The sequence below is a fragment of the Musa acuminata genome, chromosome BXJ1-5 (genome assembly GCF_036884655.1).
Source record: "Musa acuminata AAA Group cultivar baxijiao chromosome BXJ1-5, Cavendish_Baxijiao_AAA, whole genome shotgun sequence".
Lineage (NCBI taxonomy): Eukaryota > Viridiplantae > Streptophyta > Magnoliopsida > Zingiberales > Musaceae > Musa > Musa acuminata.
This window is the reverse complement of record NC_088331.1, coordinates 44,132,651-44,146,121: the sequence shown is the minus strand read 5'-3', so window position 1 is coordinate 44,146,121 and position 13,471 is coordinate 44,132,651. Positions and strand designations below refer to the sequence as shown.

Sequence of the window (13,471 nt, the reverse complement as noted above, 5' to 3'; positions counted from 1 at the left end):
AAGAAGAGAGGTGGGATGGGAAGCAAGTAAAGGTAGAGGCAAGGAAGAAGAATCCTAGATGCACTAGCATTAGTTGCTTTGGACTCATTCACATTGGCTGCCTTGCTCTACTTTTGTGACATGCAGTGGATCTATCACTGATAAGGTCATTCTATCCATCACAGATTCACGCACTGCACTCATTTATCCTGAATGGTAATACTGCCTTCTCAAAAACTATGTTACTAGCACAATGGCCAATGTTACTCAATGAGAACTGTACCTTCATCCTCCACATCAATCACACTATGTTCAATGGCTGGAATCATTCATACGACTCGCCAAATGGCCGCTTGTGGAGATGCTTGAATTCTTAGGCTTCAAGTGTCTGTCATGAGGTGGGAAGAGGCAAAGTTGCTAAAGGTGATATGATGGAACAAAACAGCTATTACGTACAGTAGTTGGCATTATCCATTCATCACTCTTATCATAGAAGAAAGAAGCTATGAGCAAGGCCAAGAGGACATGCAAGCTGGGGTATGGGGACAAGAAGGGATGTGGTGCTGGAATCTCTCATATACTTTTCAGAAATATATGATATCCAGCTTTCAAGTATGAACTCATTGTCTTCTTGCTTGGGACCTCCTTGGAAGCAGACAGCTAAAGAATATAATACTTGACAATGCCCTACTAAGTCACTTCAACTCCTTCAAGTGTACACAACCACACACCTCTCTCTCTCTCTCTCTCTCTCTCTCTTCACTATTGGTCCACATGGTTAAACAGTACTATACTGATCAATACAAGTCATATCTAGAGATAAATATGTAGTGCCTACTAAAAGTAGAATGGCTTGCTTCTTCTTTAGGTGGAGAAAAATTGTACTTGGAGACTTCTATGGCATGCACTTCTCTTGAGTGAAGAATTGATCTCATCAAAAGCAGCAACGCGCATTGGCTTAGTGAGCCAATTAAGATCGAGATTGCTAAACTGGAATAGATCATGATCGACTCAGAAAGGAGGAGGAGGAGGAGGAGAAAGATCACATCAAGATGACCTCCTAAGTTGTCTTGTATTCCTTGGAGTGCATGTTGGTAATAGTAACAGGATCATGCCGTCGTTGAAAGAGCGAAGCATTTCGTTTGTCATGTAACTGCTGTATCATTCCCTGCAATATTCCTTTAAGAGATCTCGAGAACAAAAGGGATCGAGCTCGGTATGGCGACCCCCTCGAGCATGCATGCATGTGTCATGGCTAGCGTCAGATCAAGCGAGGAGTGCATGGTAACAGGAGAGGGTGGCACGACCGACAGCGCTGAGAGGCGCAACGGACAATAAGGGAAGCCACGGCCATGCGGCCAAGCTCAGTAAGGCCTGGAGATAGCAGACAAGGACATGGTCCAGATGAACCCTAACCCTAAAACCCTAGGCCGAGTCCACTAGCTCGACATGCCTACGATGTATGGAAGGATGCCTGCACCTCGTTTACCTGTTGGAGTGGGCCCAGCGCGGGTCCCGTTGTTGCCGCCCACTCGGAAAAGGTCCAACGGGCTCCACGTGTCCGACAGCCCTGCTGCGTCGTGAAGTGGACTGATGTGACATGATCGAACTAGTCCACTGTGCCTCTGTAGATCCTTCTATTATGTCACCTTTACCACACAAGAACACTCTTTTCCGATATAACTTCTCTTCTCGATCTATAAGTGTCAATCAATCCTATATTTAACTTCATTTTGACTCCGAAAAAGAAGAAGATATTCCTGTAGATATACTGTATCCAACAAGCCACCACAGAATGGACAAGCATCTGTCTCATAATTGGTGATCCACATCACAATCTGACACAGTAACAGTAGATCATCACCGTTCCCAAACAAAGATATCCGGATGAGGGTTTTACACCCCTTGGATTGCACAAACAGAAATCATGCTTCTCTCTCTCTCACACACGCAGCTTTTCTCCTTCCACACAAGACTGAAAACATCATGATGTGCAGTAGAATGGATGAAGCTTTAACCATGGCCGAGTCAAAGAAGAGGGAAAGCAAAGACAAAAGGAAGAAGAGGTGAAGGAAAAAGATGAGGATGCCATGGGAGGGCAAGAAAAGAGAGATCCTGGAACATGCTTAGCTCAAGCAGAGATGATTAGGTTCAGGATCACCAATGCTTGGGATTGATGATTGCCAAAGGACAGATGCATGTGTTGAGATCCTCCTCCATCGTCTCTCATTCCTTCAGCTAACAGAAAAGCCATGAAGGATATGATACCTGCACGCAGAAAGACTCACTTTCGATGGGTTCCCAAATGGAAGTGAGCTGATCCCAACATTCTTTTGTTAAAGAAGACAAAGGTTCCTTTTGTTACAGGGTTAGCATGATGCCAAGACTTTTAATTGCTATAAATATACAGTGAGAACATATCGATTTATGCATCTGTGAGGCTGCCATCAGCTTGAAAAGCACATATTTCGTCAAGGCCTTAAACAGTTGCTTGTGTTACATATGATGCCATTCTTATCATTATCTTAAACATTGGTTTGCAGCAGAGGCATATGAGTCGATCAATTTGTTGAGGCAAGAACTTGTAATGGCCAGTGTGGCATTTTAATTAGACTTAGATATGAGTTGTAAAGCTTGGAGTTCATCAAGTACACCGCCAACCTCCTCCAATGAGCTTCCCATGAACAGGTACAACAGGTGGTGCAAAACTATCATTATGTGCAAAAGCATGGCATGTTTAATTGCAAGAGAGAGAGAGAGAGAGAGAGAGAGAGAGAGAGAGAGAGAAAATGAAAAGCTGCCTACTCTGAGCTTAGTCTAATCCAGCAGTGGAGAATGGCATGAAGTGGAAGAATGATGCCATGGTCTCCTGTGGGTCCTCACCCTTCTTCTTTCTCTCACCCAGTAGTATGAATCCCATGTCATCATCAGCAACAGATGGAAGACTTGAGGCCATAAAATCATTTGTAACATGGTAAATGCAGATGAAATCATTCTAGTAAAATCTTTAAAATATCAAACAATTGCATATATACATGTGCCTGTAGATTTATTATTATTAATTTTGTTTTAATCAAATGGAATTTCATCCAAAGAACAAAATCTTACTACACATGCTAAACAATTGGCAATAAAATACTGCTGCAGATTGTTACAAAAACATCTTAAATTGTGGCTGACAGATACCATAAATGATTTTTATATTAAATGAAACAGTTTGTTTGATAAGAAAAGTAATAATTATAGTTAGAAAGATTAAACTTGGAATTTAATTTCTAATATTTCTAGTTGAAACCATCAAATTGTAGTTTGATCAGAGGCTAAAGCTCAATAGCAGGTATTATTAGAGAGAGAAGCACAGGTCTCACGTGTATTTGGAGACTGGCCTGCATTGATGCATGCAAACTTGGACCAATGGACGTCATGATGGAATTATGAGCCCTTTTGTTTCTTTGTGGGGATGTCTTCTTCTTTGTCCCGATCGCCTCGTTGTGGTGGGCGGCTCAACTCATCCGATCTCTCTCTCTCTCTCTCTCTCTCTCTCTCTCGCTGAAGCAGCTTTATTTATAGCAGCATTAGCAGAATCCTCTCACCATTACGAGTCCAACTCCGACCTTTCTATGTCATTTCTTTGAGTGTGTAGCACACTGCACAACGTAGAATCCTGAGAGAGAAACCTTCGTCTGCCTCGAGCTGCATTCTCTCCATTTCTAACAATCTATGTCGGTGTTATCTCAGTCAAGGATAACCACATACGGTACAATGTTAAGCTCTCCACCACCACCAGCTCCACCACCTCCCGGTGGCAGCAATGGAAGTAGCAGCAAGAAGAAGCGAAGGCCGGCGGGCACTCCAGGTTACATCTTGAAGTCATCTTTATCATGCTTTGTTTGCACATGGTATCTATACTTTTGTTCGGGGATGATTCCTGATTCCGGTGGTGGCCATTGTTAGATCCGGACGCGGAGGTGGTGGCGTTGTCGCCGAGGACGCTGCTGGAGTCGGACCGGTACGTGTGCGAGATCTGCCAGCAGGGGTTCCAGCGGGACCAGAACCTGCAGATGCACCGGCGGCGGCACAAGGTGCCGTGGAAACTACTGAAGCGGGACGCGGCGGCGTCGGAGGTGCGGAAGCGGGTGTTCGTGTGCCCGGAGACGACGTGCCTGCACCACGACCCGCGCCACGCCCTGGGCGACCTGGTCGGGATCAAGAAGCACTTCCGGCGCAAGCACAGCAGCCACCGACAGTGGGCGTGCGCCAAGTGCTCCAAGGCCTACGCGGTACAGTCCGACTACAAGGCCCACCTCAAGACCTGCGGCACCCGCGGCCACTCCTGCGACTGCGGCCGTGTCTTCTCCAGGTGCCCACAGTACTATTCGTGTTCATGCAGTACTTGTCTTCTTGATTAGGGTTCTACTCCTTCCCTCCTCGTCTCTGGTTTCGGTGCCATTAATTGCATTTAGTTTGCATGAACCCAAATCTAGACATTTGTACTACATGCTTCGTTTGTTGCAGTGCACAGCTCGATCGATCTTAGCAGCAGCATTTATATTGTGTTCTCTACTGTGATCACCACAGGGTGGAGAGCTTCATCGAGCATCAAGACACATGCACGGCCGGCCAAGCTAGGGCGGAGCTCCAGATGAACCAGGCGCCGGCATGCGTGTCTAGGATGGCTTCGAACACGACCCCATCGAGCTGGCCCGGCCTGGGAATGCCGAGTCCCGCGGCCGCCGTCTTCCTCGCCCGGCTGGGTCATCCTCCATCGTCGCAGCCCGTTCGACGCTGCACTGAGAACATTGAGCTCCAGCTCCTACCTACATCCAACAACCAGCATACGACCCGCCCTTCCTCTGCGTTATCTTCTCCTGCATCCGAGGAGGCCGAAGTCGCCAAATTGCAGCTCTCGCTCGGTCCCGCTGACGACCATGCGCCGGCCAAGGACGCACAGGCGGCTACCGCACGGCTCAAAGACGAGGCGATGGAACATCTAAAGCTCGCCATGGCCGAGAAGGCACTTGCCGACGAGGCGAGGCAGCAGGCTCGGCGACAGCTCGAACTAGCCGAGCACGAGATCGAGAGCGCTAAACGGATCAGGCAGCAAGCGCAGCTGGAGCTGAACCGAGCTCACGGCATCAGGGAGCACGCCGTGAAGCATATCAACTCCGCGATGCTGCAAATCACTTGTCATGCCTGCAAGCAGCAGTTCCAGCAGGCAAAGCCCGCAATGGCCTCCGAGGCGAACTCTTTCGCCATCAGCTACATGTCGTCGGCGGTGACCGAGGGCGACGAGGAGAATGACGACCACAACCATCAACACAAGATCCCGAAATTATAGCTTCAATTCCCTCCATTATCTAACATCGAACGATGAATGCAATTACATTCGGTGTTCAATGTGCACGTCAAGAGCCGGAATGCTCCACGCAAGTGTGCTTGTCCATTTCTAGCTGCATAATGATGTATCTGTTATGATGTTTTCTCTATGTTCCAAGCATCAGACTAAATAGTTGATGGAAGACTTGTCTGCAGCCTTTTCTCGTGTCTTTTTGTGATCTCCATCGGACTCGAAAGTGCACCTGCTTAGTCTGGTTTTAGTGGGATGCCTGGAAGCTGCAGCTGCTTAGGATGAACAGTAGAGAGCATGTCGGGCTACAGTGCACAGAAAGAACGGAACGCGAGGGATGATGAATGCGTCTGCGCTGGTGTGAAGTGAAGGGAAAGCAAACACGAACCTCAATCAAGTACACAGCCTCAGCCTCGGATACAAACACAAATGCAGAAGCAGGGACATCATTCATGGAGGAGAAAGCATGCAACAAATGGCATGGAATTCAGTGCTACACACTCATCTCTCTCTCTCTCTCTCTCTCTCTCTTGCTCACGAGGGTATGCGTGCAGATCTCTCTGAAAAGGGAGAGGAACCAATGCGTCTTTTTCCTTCAGGTTTGAACCGACCTCAGATGAAAGTAACTCATTGTGCTGATAGAGCAGGAACCGGCAAAGACTAGAGGAAAGTTAACCTTCTCTTTCCTTGGAACTCATTATGCTGATCACTGACAAGAACGAGCAAAGGGTCTTACCTCATTCAAATCTGTAATGAACTAGTTGCGCTGAATCTGCTGAAGAACATGAAAGCGGAGAGATGAGGAAGAAGATCCAGCTCTCAAAAACAAAATTCATTTGTGCGCATCCGGGGAATCGAACCCCGGTCAGTACCGTGGGAGGGTACTATGATACCACTACACCAGATGCGCTTGGTGATCTTTGTTTTGGTTCAAGACATATTGAGATTGCCATAAATTTTCTTGATGGTGATCATTTGCTGTAGATTTTGGCAACCATGAGCTCCCCAAGAGATTCCAGTAGGGTATCAACCTTAGTGGATATGGAGGGGTGTTGTCTCGCAAAGGAGGAGCATGATGAGTCATGAGAACTGTAGGAACAATCACAAGACATGAGTTTGGTGGCATAAAAATATGATACGGGCTTTGGTCAGTTCTTCTGTCACATTTTTTTTTGAAGATTCCATTGTGGCTCCGTCAATCTTCCTGATCATGGATGACAACTCACTCATGTTTCTTCTATAAGCGAAATATGGTTGTACTACTACAATCTTCTCTCTATATGTATATATATAGTATGCATCGAGATGCGTGTTGAGATCTGATTGACGCTTCAAGAGTCGTGTCCCCGATAGGGTGGGCCGAAACGAAGAGACGTAGGCCATCGTGCTTCGAGATGCGTGTCGAGATCTGATTAGCTCTTCAAGATCCGTGCCTCAGCCTGTACACCTAATGTGTGTCGAGACTCATCGTAAGGGGAAGCTCATGACATGGGTATACTTAACCTTGGTTTGTACACATTTGTACAGTTACGACTTTGTCATGCATTCTTCAAATGATGATTGTAATTTTTGTTTTACATATTTTATATAACTCCAATAATAAACATTTCTATTTTCTTAAAAGGTTAAGAATTACTCTCAGATATTATAATAACGATACAAACGAACGGTGGCAGTATATATTCTTCTTTTTCCACTCTTCTAATGTCGTAAAACTGGATAAAATTTTGTCAAAATAATTGAATTTACAGAGTGCAATTGATTCAGGACATTCTGACTGATTTCTAACTACAAGGCAAAAAGAAATTGACCAAAATCAAATCAAACTTGGACAATTTCTGTAGGGATCACAGCCAAGACTCCAAGAACACAACACAGCTTTGGAAGAACAAGAATAAGAAGAAGAAAGGACACATCACAGTTGAACTGATCCATCTTAACTAGAAATATTTGCCACTAAAACAATGCAATGTTGAATATGTGAAAAATCGTCTATGGTTCAACTTAAATTTAAGTCCCCATCCAGATCTGATGCTAGGATATGTTATCCAGAACTTCTTTGCCGAAAACTACATGGCAGTGGCAAGGAACAAACTGCTGATCAAAGATTTACTGCCTCCTTCCTCTTCCTTTCTTGGATGCAACCTGCTCGACCTGTTCCTTGCCTGATGCTTCTGATATGTCAGCTGTAAATAAAGAGAAAAAACCAAGTTATGAACATCAGAAGTCAATGGGATTTAGAGAACAAAAAAAAAGATAAGGTAGCAGGAAAAATTGATTCCATGTTTACTAGAAAAGTGATCGAGGCACAATACCATCAGGGCCACGAACCATCAGTGTGAAAAAGATGTTGGTGAGTTTCTCCATTTTTTTCGCATCCTGAGCCTGGTCTGTCTTGAACTTTAGGCACTGTAAAACATCATCATTCATGTTAATGAGTGGTGTGCCAATGTAACTACAACTCAGAATATCAGAATTTGATAAAGAGTCCCCATATAGACATTGCTCCACAAGGATACACAAAATATTTTTCCTCTGAAATACTCAGGTTTGTCATAGAACAAAGCATGCAGGGTTAACCAACAATATGTAGACAGAGTTGCATTTGAGCTCATCATGGAGAGATCCTAGTAATGTCATTATTCATTAGACATCTAAAATTATGAGTCTTCACGTTTCTCATAGATGTCGGAACTAATTTTGACTTTTCCATTAGGCTCAATAATCATATTCAAACAAGAGCTTTCTTCAATTTATATGTTCAAAAGGTCAGAGATAATACCCACGTTCAACCTTCATCAGAGAAATGTTCTGTTAATGTCTAGGTTTGGAAAAAGATCCTTGGACAGAACCATAACCCTCTTCTTTTTCTCACTTAATCAAAAAAGGCTGAAAGATGAGCTAATATCATCTTAATTTGACTTCATAATAATCTGATGTTGCAACATAATTTAAAACTATTGAAAAGGAACCGAAAAAAAGAAGAACATTCTTGTATTCTTGTGTGCTTCATGGACATAAAATAATAGCAATATAATAACTGTTACTAGATTGATGGAACATGGCAAACACCTTAGGTTGCAGGGAGACCATCTCCTCCAAGACTAGATTTTTTTTCTCACACAGGTTTGATTAGCTCATATAGCCCTTAGATTCAGTCTACCTCTTTCATAGGTCTAATTAGTTTCAATTGGAGTTAAGTGAGTAATTACTATGTTTAATTTGAAACAAGTTTCAGAACAAACTCATCTAGTAACACCTTGGCCTAACCAGATAGAGAACCATCTATTTGGTTGGATCCTATGAGTTTATAAAAAGAGGAGGCTATGAGAGACTTCAAATTGGAACCAATTCCATGTTTCTTTATATATTTAATGATTATCCCAATTGATATTAATTATACCATGGCTTAGACCTAATCCATTTACAAAAAAAGGTCAAATAAGGTCAAAGAACTTAAATGATATGAGAGGACTTTATCACCCTAAATGGGACCAATTCTAAACCATAAACAGGTAAGCAGCTTGTCCATTTTGGAATTCTAGCCTTGAGAAGACTTTCAGAGTCCAAAGGCCTCTCTCTATTTTGGTTATTGGCATTGCGAAGGACAGTTCTAATGGAGGAAGTCATATTTCTTTGGTTTACAGTGCAAAGGAAGATCTCCATATCTTACACACCCAGATGTATTTGAACCCTGTATCAATTTAATTATACCTGAATCTACATTAATCAGCTCCATTTAGAAAAGGCTGACATAGATTTTGGGCTAAATTGTTCGAGTGATCTATGAGTTATGAGGGCCTTCCCATTGCTTGTTTCTTAAGCTAAAGGCAGTCTTGGTGGTATTTGGTACTTTGAATTAATTAGGTGCCATCTTAATTGCTTTTCAGTCCCTAAATGATGCAAACTCACTCATATATTTGTTTCTCTTGCAACAAGTTCATATTTGTAAAGTATCATTCTTGTCATAACAAACTATCAAGAAAGAAAAAAAAGTGATAATGATGCAAAGATTGCCATTTTTAAGATTTCTAATGTAGTTCTTGATTTTTTTATTTTCATGAAAACACTGCCCTTCGTTCATGAACTAAAACCACCCAAGATCACTGGGCTAGTATATTGGTTAATAGCATCAAAAAATTGTGATGTGGAGGATTGTATTTGATAGAGATGAAGACAGAAATAACAGACATAAACTTTGCGCCTTTATATCATGAAATTTTGATGAGATTTTAGGCAAACATGCAAGTAGCATACATTTCACAAAATGATTTTAAGACATCTCTTTAATCCACTGAATGACTCAGTAAAAATAGACCAATCACAATTTAGAGAATTTATTTCCTTGGGATAGAAGTGCTACAGAACTTCGAAACCCAACATAGCATAACAAGCACATCTATCATTCTCTTTTTCCTGTTTAAACTTCAGTACAAGAATGACAATTAGCAGTTGAGTGTCATTCTAAATACAGTTTCATCATGGATCTATTGGATTGAATGATCAGTTGGCCTTGAAAATTTCTATTTTCTATCTGAGTAACAATTTTTGCATAACAATCCTAAAGTTCTTGAAATAACATTAGAAACTTAAAATAGCATGGTACCGATTAAGATTGATCTACATTTCTGGTCCTATATGCAAATGGGGCATGTGTAGTCATAGTCAGGAACAATTAATAGTTGTTGAACTCATTATAGACTTGACACAGCACCAAAGAAATGATCATAGACATCCCAAAAGAAAATATACAGAATTAAGCTAACACAAAAGAAAACCAATCAAAATTCCCCTATATTTATTTCAGCTGTGTAGTTTATTGATCTACAAGATTGATTATGTTATAGTGCTTAATTACAACTTGAAGCACACACAACTCTCTAATGAAATCAAATGATGAAACCTTATGCCAAGTTTTCTCTTGACCATAATCTGGATTGATAACCATGCTCAACAATTAAGATTAAAATATGTGTTTTGTAATTGTTATCTTCATCCTTGGAAAATTGAAGTTCCAAACCATCAACTCCTTGACTGTGAAATCTAAGCATACAATCCAAGAGGCATCTCCAAGCGAAACACGGGTATTTATATTTACGGGCAAAATAACATGCATTAATGCGCTTCAAGACAGAAGAGATGTTGCAAAACAAGCAGAAAAGCAATTCACAGGCTTTTATTGGCATCTAAAGTAGACGATAACTCCAAGCATACCTCTCGATTGTCGGTGACCTTGAGGACCAGCTTTCCATCGCAGTGCCTGTACTTCATCACATACCGCGACTTCCCAATCGACATCGTCATCACAAGAAACCCCACACGAATCAGTCCAAAAGCATAGATGGATTGTTAGGAGCAGGGATCGCAGCGGTCGGGGTCAGGGTCGGGAGGAGCTCACCGAATGGGGATCCGCGCGGAATAGCTGCACCGATCTCTCCGCGAACTCGTCCCAGGACGCGATGTAAACCATCGTGCGGAAGCAATTGAGGCGATCGTGGCCGAAAGCAAGAAGAAAGAGAGGCGAGCAACGCTCCGGTCGATCCCTATTAGGGTTCCTCTTCTCTCTAATTTTCAGGGTATTATAGTCAGTCACTAAAAGTTAATAATAATAATAATAATAATAATAATAATTATTATTATTATTATTATTATTATTATTATTATCATCATCAAATATTTTTTCTTTTCGACTCGTCTGAATAAATTGTAATAATATAAATAATATTATTGATATAATATATATGATATAAATACAATTATTAATGATATGATGATATTAGAAATACATATTTAATTATAAATAAAATAAAATAAATAATTCATGTAAATTAAGCAGATTTAAGGTGGAAATAAGTAATATTATCCTTATTTTAGTTCAATCAGATTATATATATATATAACAATGACTATATTCTATCAATTTCTCGGTCAAAATTGGTCAAAGTCGATTAAATTAAAATATTTCCTTTATATAACGCCATGATATACACAAAAAAAAAAAAAGAATCGCACATCTGACAGAAAATAAACCAAATCTGATTAAGAAAATTCATTAATTGTGTCAATTGACCCCAACCAAATCAAAATTCGACATCAAATGGGAGGATTCCCACCTAAAAATCGATCAATATTAAAAAATATACTCCTCTTAAGATATTATTTACATTTATTAACTCAAAATAAATAAATAAAATTGAAGTATTGTGTATCACATCCATTGACTTAGAATTACAAAAAATAAAATAAAATAGCTTTTGTCAGTGAGTAGTTTGTGGAATTTTGCTTTTGCTCTAATTATGGTGCATCAGTTGATTCAGTCTAAAGAGTTGTAATAATTTCTATTTAGATCGACCTTATAATAATACCTCCCTATTGACTGTCATCTTGTTCTTCTCTGGTCCTTCTTCTTCAGCATTTCAATCACTTCCTTTCTGTTGGGTCTTTATATTATGTTGAACAGAACATATGAACTGAACCTTCTGTGGGGGAAACAATGAGTCTTACTTGGTTGATTGAATTCCAAGTGAAGGAGAAGGCTTGTTGTTCTCACCAGTGGAGTAGAGTGCAGGCTACTGCTGGTAGTAGTAGTAGTAGCATAATTCATTGCACCATTAACCAAACTCCAAACATTTTAGCTGCTATCTTTTTTTCCAAGTCAAACATTGTTCTTGTGAGACAGAACAATGTTTCATTTCGTCTCCCTCACACTCTTCTCATTCTATCTTCTTCTTGCTCTATCTCTCTCTCTATCCGTGGCAGAAGAAGATGCAGGCTTCTTGGATGATGCTGTAGCATTATGACCTCACTCTTGCCACCCTCCATGAGCCTAATCCCCAGTGTTCTTTGTGTGAAGTCAGTCCTCCCCCATGCACTTCTTAACCCAATGTTGGAACTGATGCATCATGTGAACTCTCTACGCACTAAAACCTTGAAATCTCTGGGCTGGAGTTTCCACCCTTGCAAACCAAGCATGAGAAGATGAGCTGCCACTGTCCCAGAACAGACTTCCCACGTGAGATCAAGCCCGCCCACCATTCCTTGTTAATACGTGTGCATGACAGTTGGACTACGAAGCAAGATAAAGCTTGGAGTGAGAGCTATAAAGGGGAAGGTGAGGCTTGTGTGGAGAAGCGTTTCGTGGTGGGGAAGGATAGGAAGTGGGTGAGACAGGCAATGGGGAGGCAGCCATGCTGTGATAAGGTGGGGTTGAAGAAGGGGCCATGGACAGCAGAGGAGGACGAGAAGCTGATCACCTTCATCCTCACCAATGGCCAGTGCTGCTGGAGAGCTGTGCCTAAGCTTGCAGGTGACTCTTAACTTTTTGATCCCTCATTTTATTGCCTACGTTTCTTCCTTCTCTGGTTGATATCATTGGATCTGATGTTGATGCAGGACTTCTGAGGTGTGGAAAGAGTTGCAGGCTACGATGGACAAACTACCTGAGGCCTGACCTGAAGAGAGGATTGCTGTCAGATGATGAGGAGCAGATGGTCATTGAGCTCCATTCTCAGCTTGGAAACAGGTCTCTCTCTCTCTCTCTCTCTCTCTCTCTCTCTCTCTGTGTTATTTGATGGTTGGACTCCACTGCAACTGAAGCAAGGGTTTTGTGTGCTACCTCAGATGGTCCAAGATCGCATCTCATCTCCCTGGTAGAACTGATAACGAGATCAAGAACCACTGGAACACCCACATCAAGAAGAAGCTGAGGAAGATGGGAATCGATCCCGTGACACACAAGCCCCTACGTGAGGAGCCCTGCTTACACTCCTCTCCCCAGGTACCTGCGGAGCAAGTGGAAGGGAAGAACACAACAAGCACCTCTGCCACATGCTCCGTTTCACCATCGTCATCGTGCTTTTCTGAGAAAGCTGAGGAGATCCAGCTTCCACGCATGGAGTGGCCAGAATCTGCATACCTATATGGGTTGGACGACTTGGGTGGATGGGATTTCACCTCTGATCACCTTCTCCTTGATTCTTTCAGCCAGTGTCAAAGAGCAGCCTTAGATCAGGAATCCTGGAAATTTGAGCTCTTCTAATCTCATACACCTTGCTTCTGTAATTTTTGCTTGCAGATAAAATAAAGAGGAAGCAGAATGAATAAGAAAGCAAAATTCATATCTTGATTCTGTAATCTGTTCTTTAA

General features: G+C 42.0%; 3 protein-coding genes and 1 non-coding gene across 4 annotated transcripts; 2 read left to right on the top strand and 2 right to left on the bottom strand.

Annotated features, from left to right (window-relative positions):
* The first annotated feature begins 3,480 nt into the window (after positions 1-3,480).
* Positions 3,481-5,510, top strand: LOC135675137 (protein indeterminate-domain 16-like). Its single transcript, XM_065185410.1, has 3 exons — positions 3,481-3,835; positions 3,934-4,339; positions 4,558-5,510. Exons 1-3 carry the CDS (start codon positions 3,700-3,702, stop codon positions 5,315-5,317), a joined length of 1,302 nt encoding a protein of 433 aa, XP_065041482.1. The 5' UTR covers positions 3,481-3,699; the 3' UTR covers positions 5,318-5,510.
* A 655-nt stretch (positions 5,511-6,165) lies between these two features.
* TRNAG-CCC (transfer RNA glycine (anticodon CCC)) lies at positions 6,166-6,236 on the bottom strand. Its single transcript has one exon. It is a non-coding gene; the product is annotated as a tRNA-Gly (tRNA).
* A 1,011-nt stretch (positions 6,237-7,247) lies between these two features.
* Positions 7,248-10,883, bottom strand: LOC135674459 (signal recognition particle 9 kDa protein). The gene is made up of 4 exons (XM_065184329.1): positions 10,725-10,883; positions 10,541-10,609; positions 7,642-7,735; positions 7,248-7,512 (listed from the first exon to the last, which is right to left on the bottom strand). Exons 1-4 carry the CDS (start codon positions 10,794-10,796, stop codon positions 7,436-7,438), a joined length of 312 nt encoding a protein of 103 aa, XP_065040401.1. The 5' UTR covers positions 10,797-10,883; the 3' UTR covers positions 7,248-7,435.
* Positions 10,884-12,470: 1,587 nt separating this feature from the next.
* Positions 12,471-13,471, top strand: LOC135675136 (transcription factor MYB20-like). The gene is made up of 3 exons (XM_065185409.1): positions 12,471-12,632; positions 12,719-12,848; positions 12,947-13,471. The coding sequence occupies exons 1-3, from the start codon at positions 12,500-12,502 to the stop codon at positions 13,362-13,364; spliced, it is 681 nt and encodes a 226-aa protein (XP_065041481.1). The 5' UTR covers positions 12,471-12,499; the 3' UTR covers positions 13,365-13,471.

Excerpts from the sequence above, each read along its gene's own strand:
- LOC135675137 (XM_065185410.1), top strand. The coding sequence starts at position 3,700 with ATGTCGGTGTTATCTCAGTCAAGGATAACCACATACGGTACAATGTTA. Across the intron at positions 3,836-3,933 it reads AAGGCCGGCGGGCACTCCAG|ATCCGGACGCGGAGGTGGTG; the intron begins GTTACATCTTGA and ends GGCCATTGTTAG. Across the intron at positions 4,340-4,557 it reads TGCGGCCGTGTCTTCTCCAG|GGTGGAGAGCTTCATCGAGC; the intron begins GTGCCCACAGTA and ends TGATCACCACAG.
- LOC135674459 (XM_065184329.1), bottom strand. The coding sequence starts at position 10,796 with ATGGTTTACATCGCGTCCTGGGACGAGTTCGCGGAGAGATCGGTGCAG. Across the intron at positions 10,610-10,724 it reads TCCGCGCGGATCCCCATTCG|TCGCGGTATGTGATGAAGTA; the intron begins GTGAGCTCCTCC and ends TCGATTGGGAAG. Across the intron at positions 7,736-10,540 it reads AGGTCACCGACAATCGAGAG|TGCCTAAAGTTCAAGACAGA; the intron begins GTATGCTTGGAG and ends GATGTTTTACAG.
- LOC135675136 (XM_065185409.1), top strand. The coding sequence starts at position 12,500 with ATGGGGAGGCAGCCATGCTGTGATAAGGTGGGGTTGAAGAAGGGGCCA. Across the intron at positions 12,633-12,718 it reads AGCTGTGCCTAAGCTTGCAG|GACTTCTGAGGTGTGGAAAG; the intron begins GTGACTCTTAAC and ends ATGTTGATGCAG. Across the intron at positions 12,849-12,946 it reads CATTCTCAGCTTGGAAACAG|ATGGTCCAAGATCGCATCTC; the intron begins GTCTCTCTCTCT and ends GTGCTACCTCAG.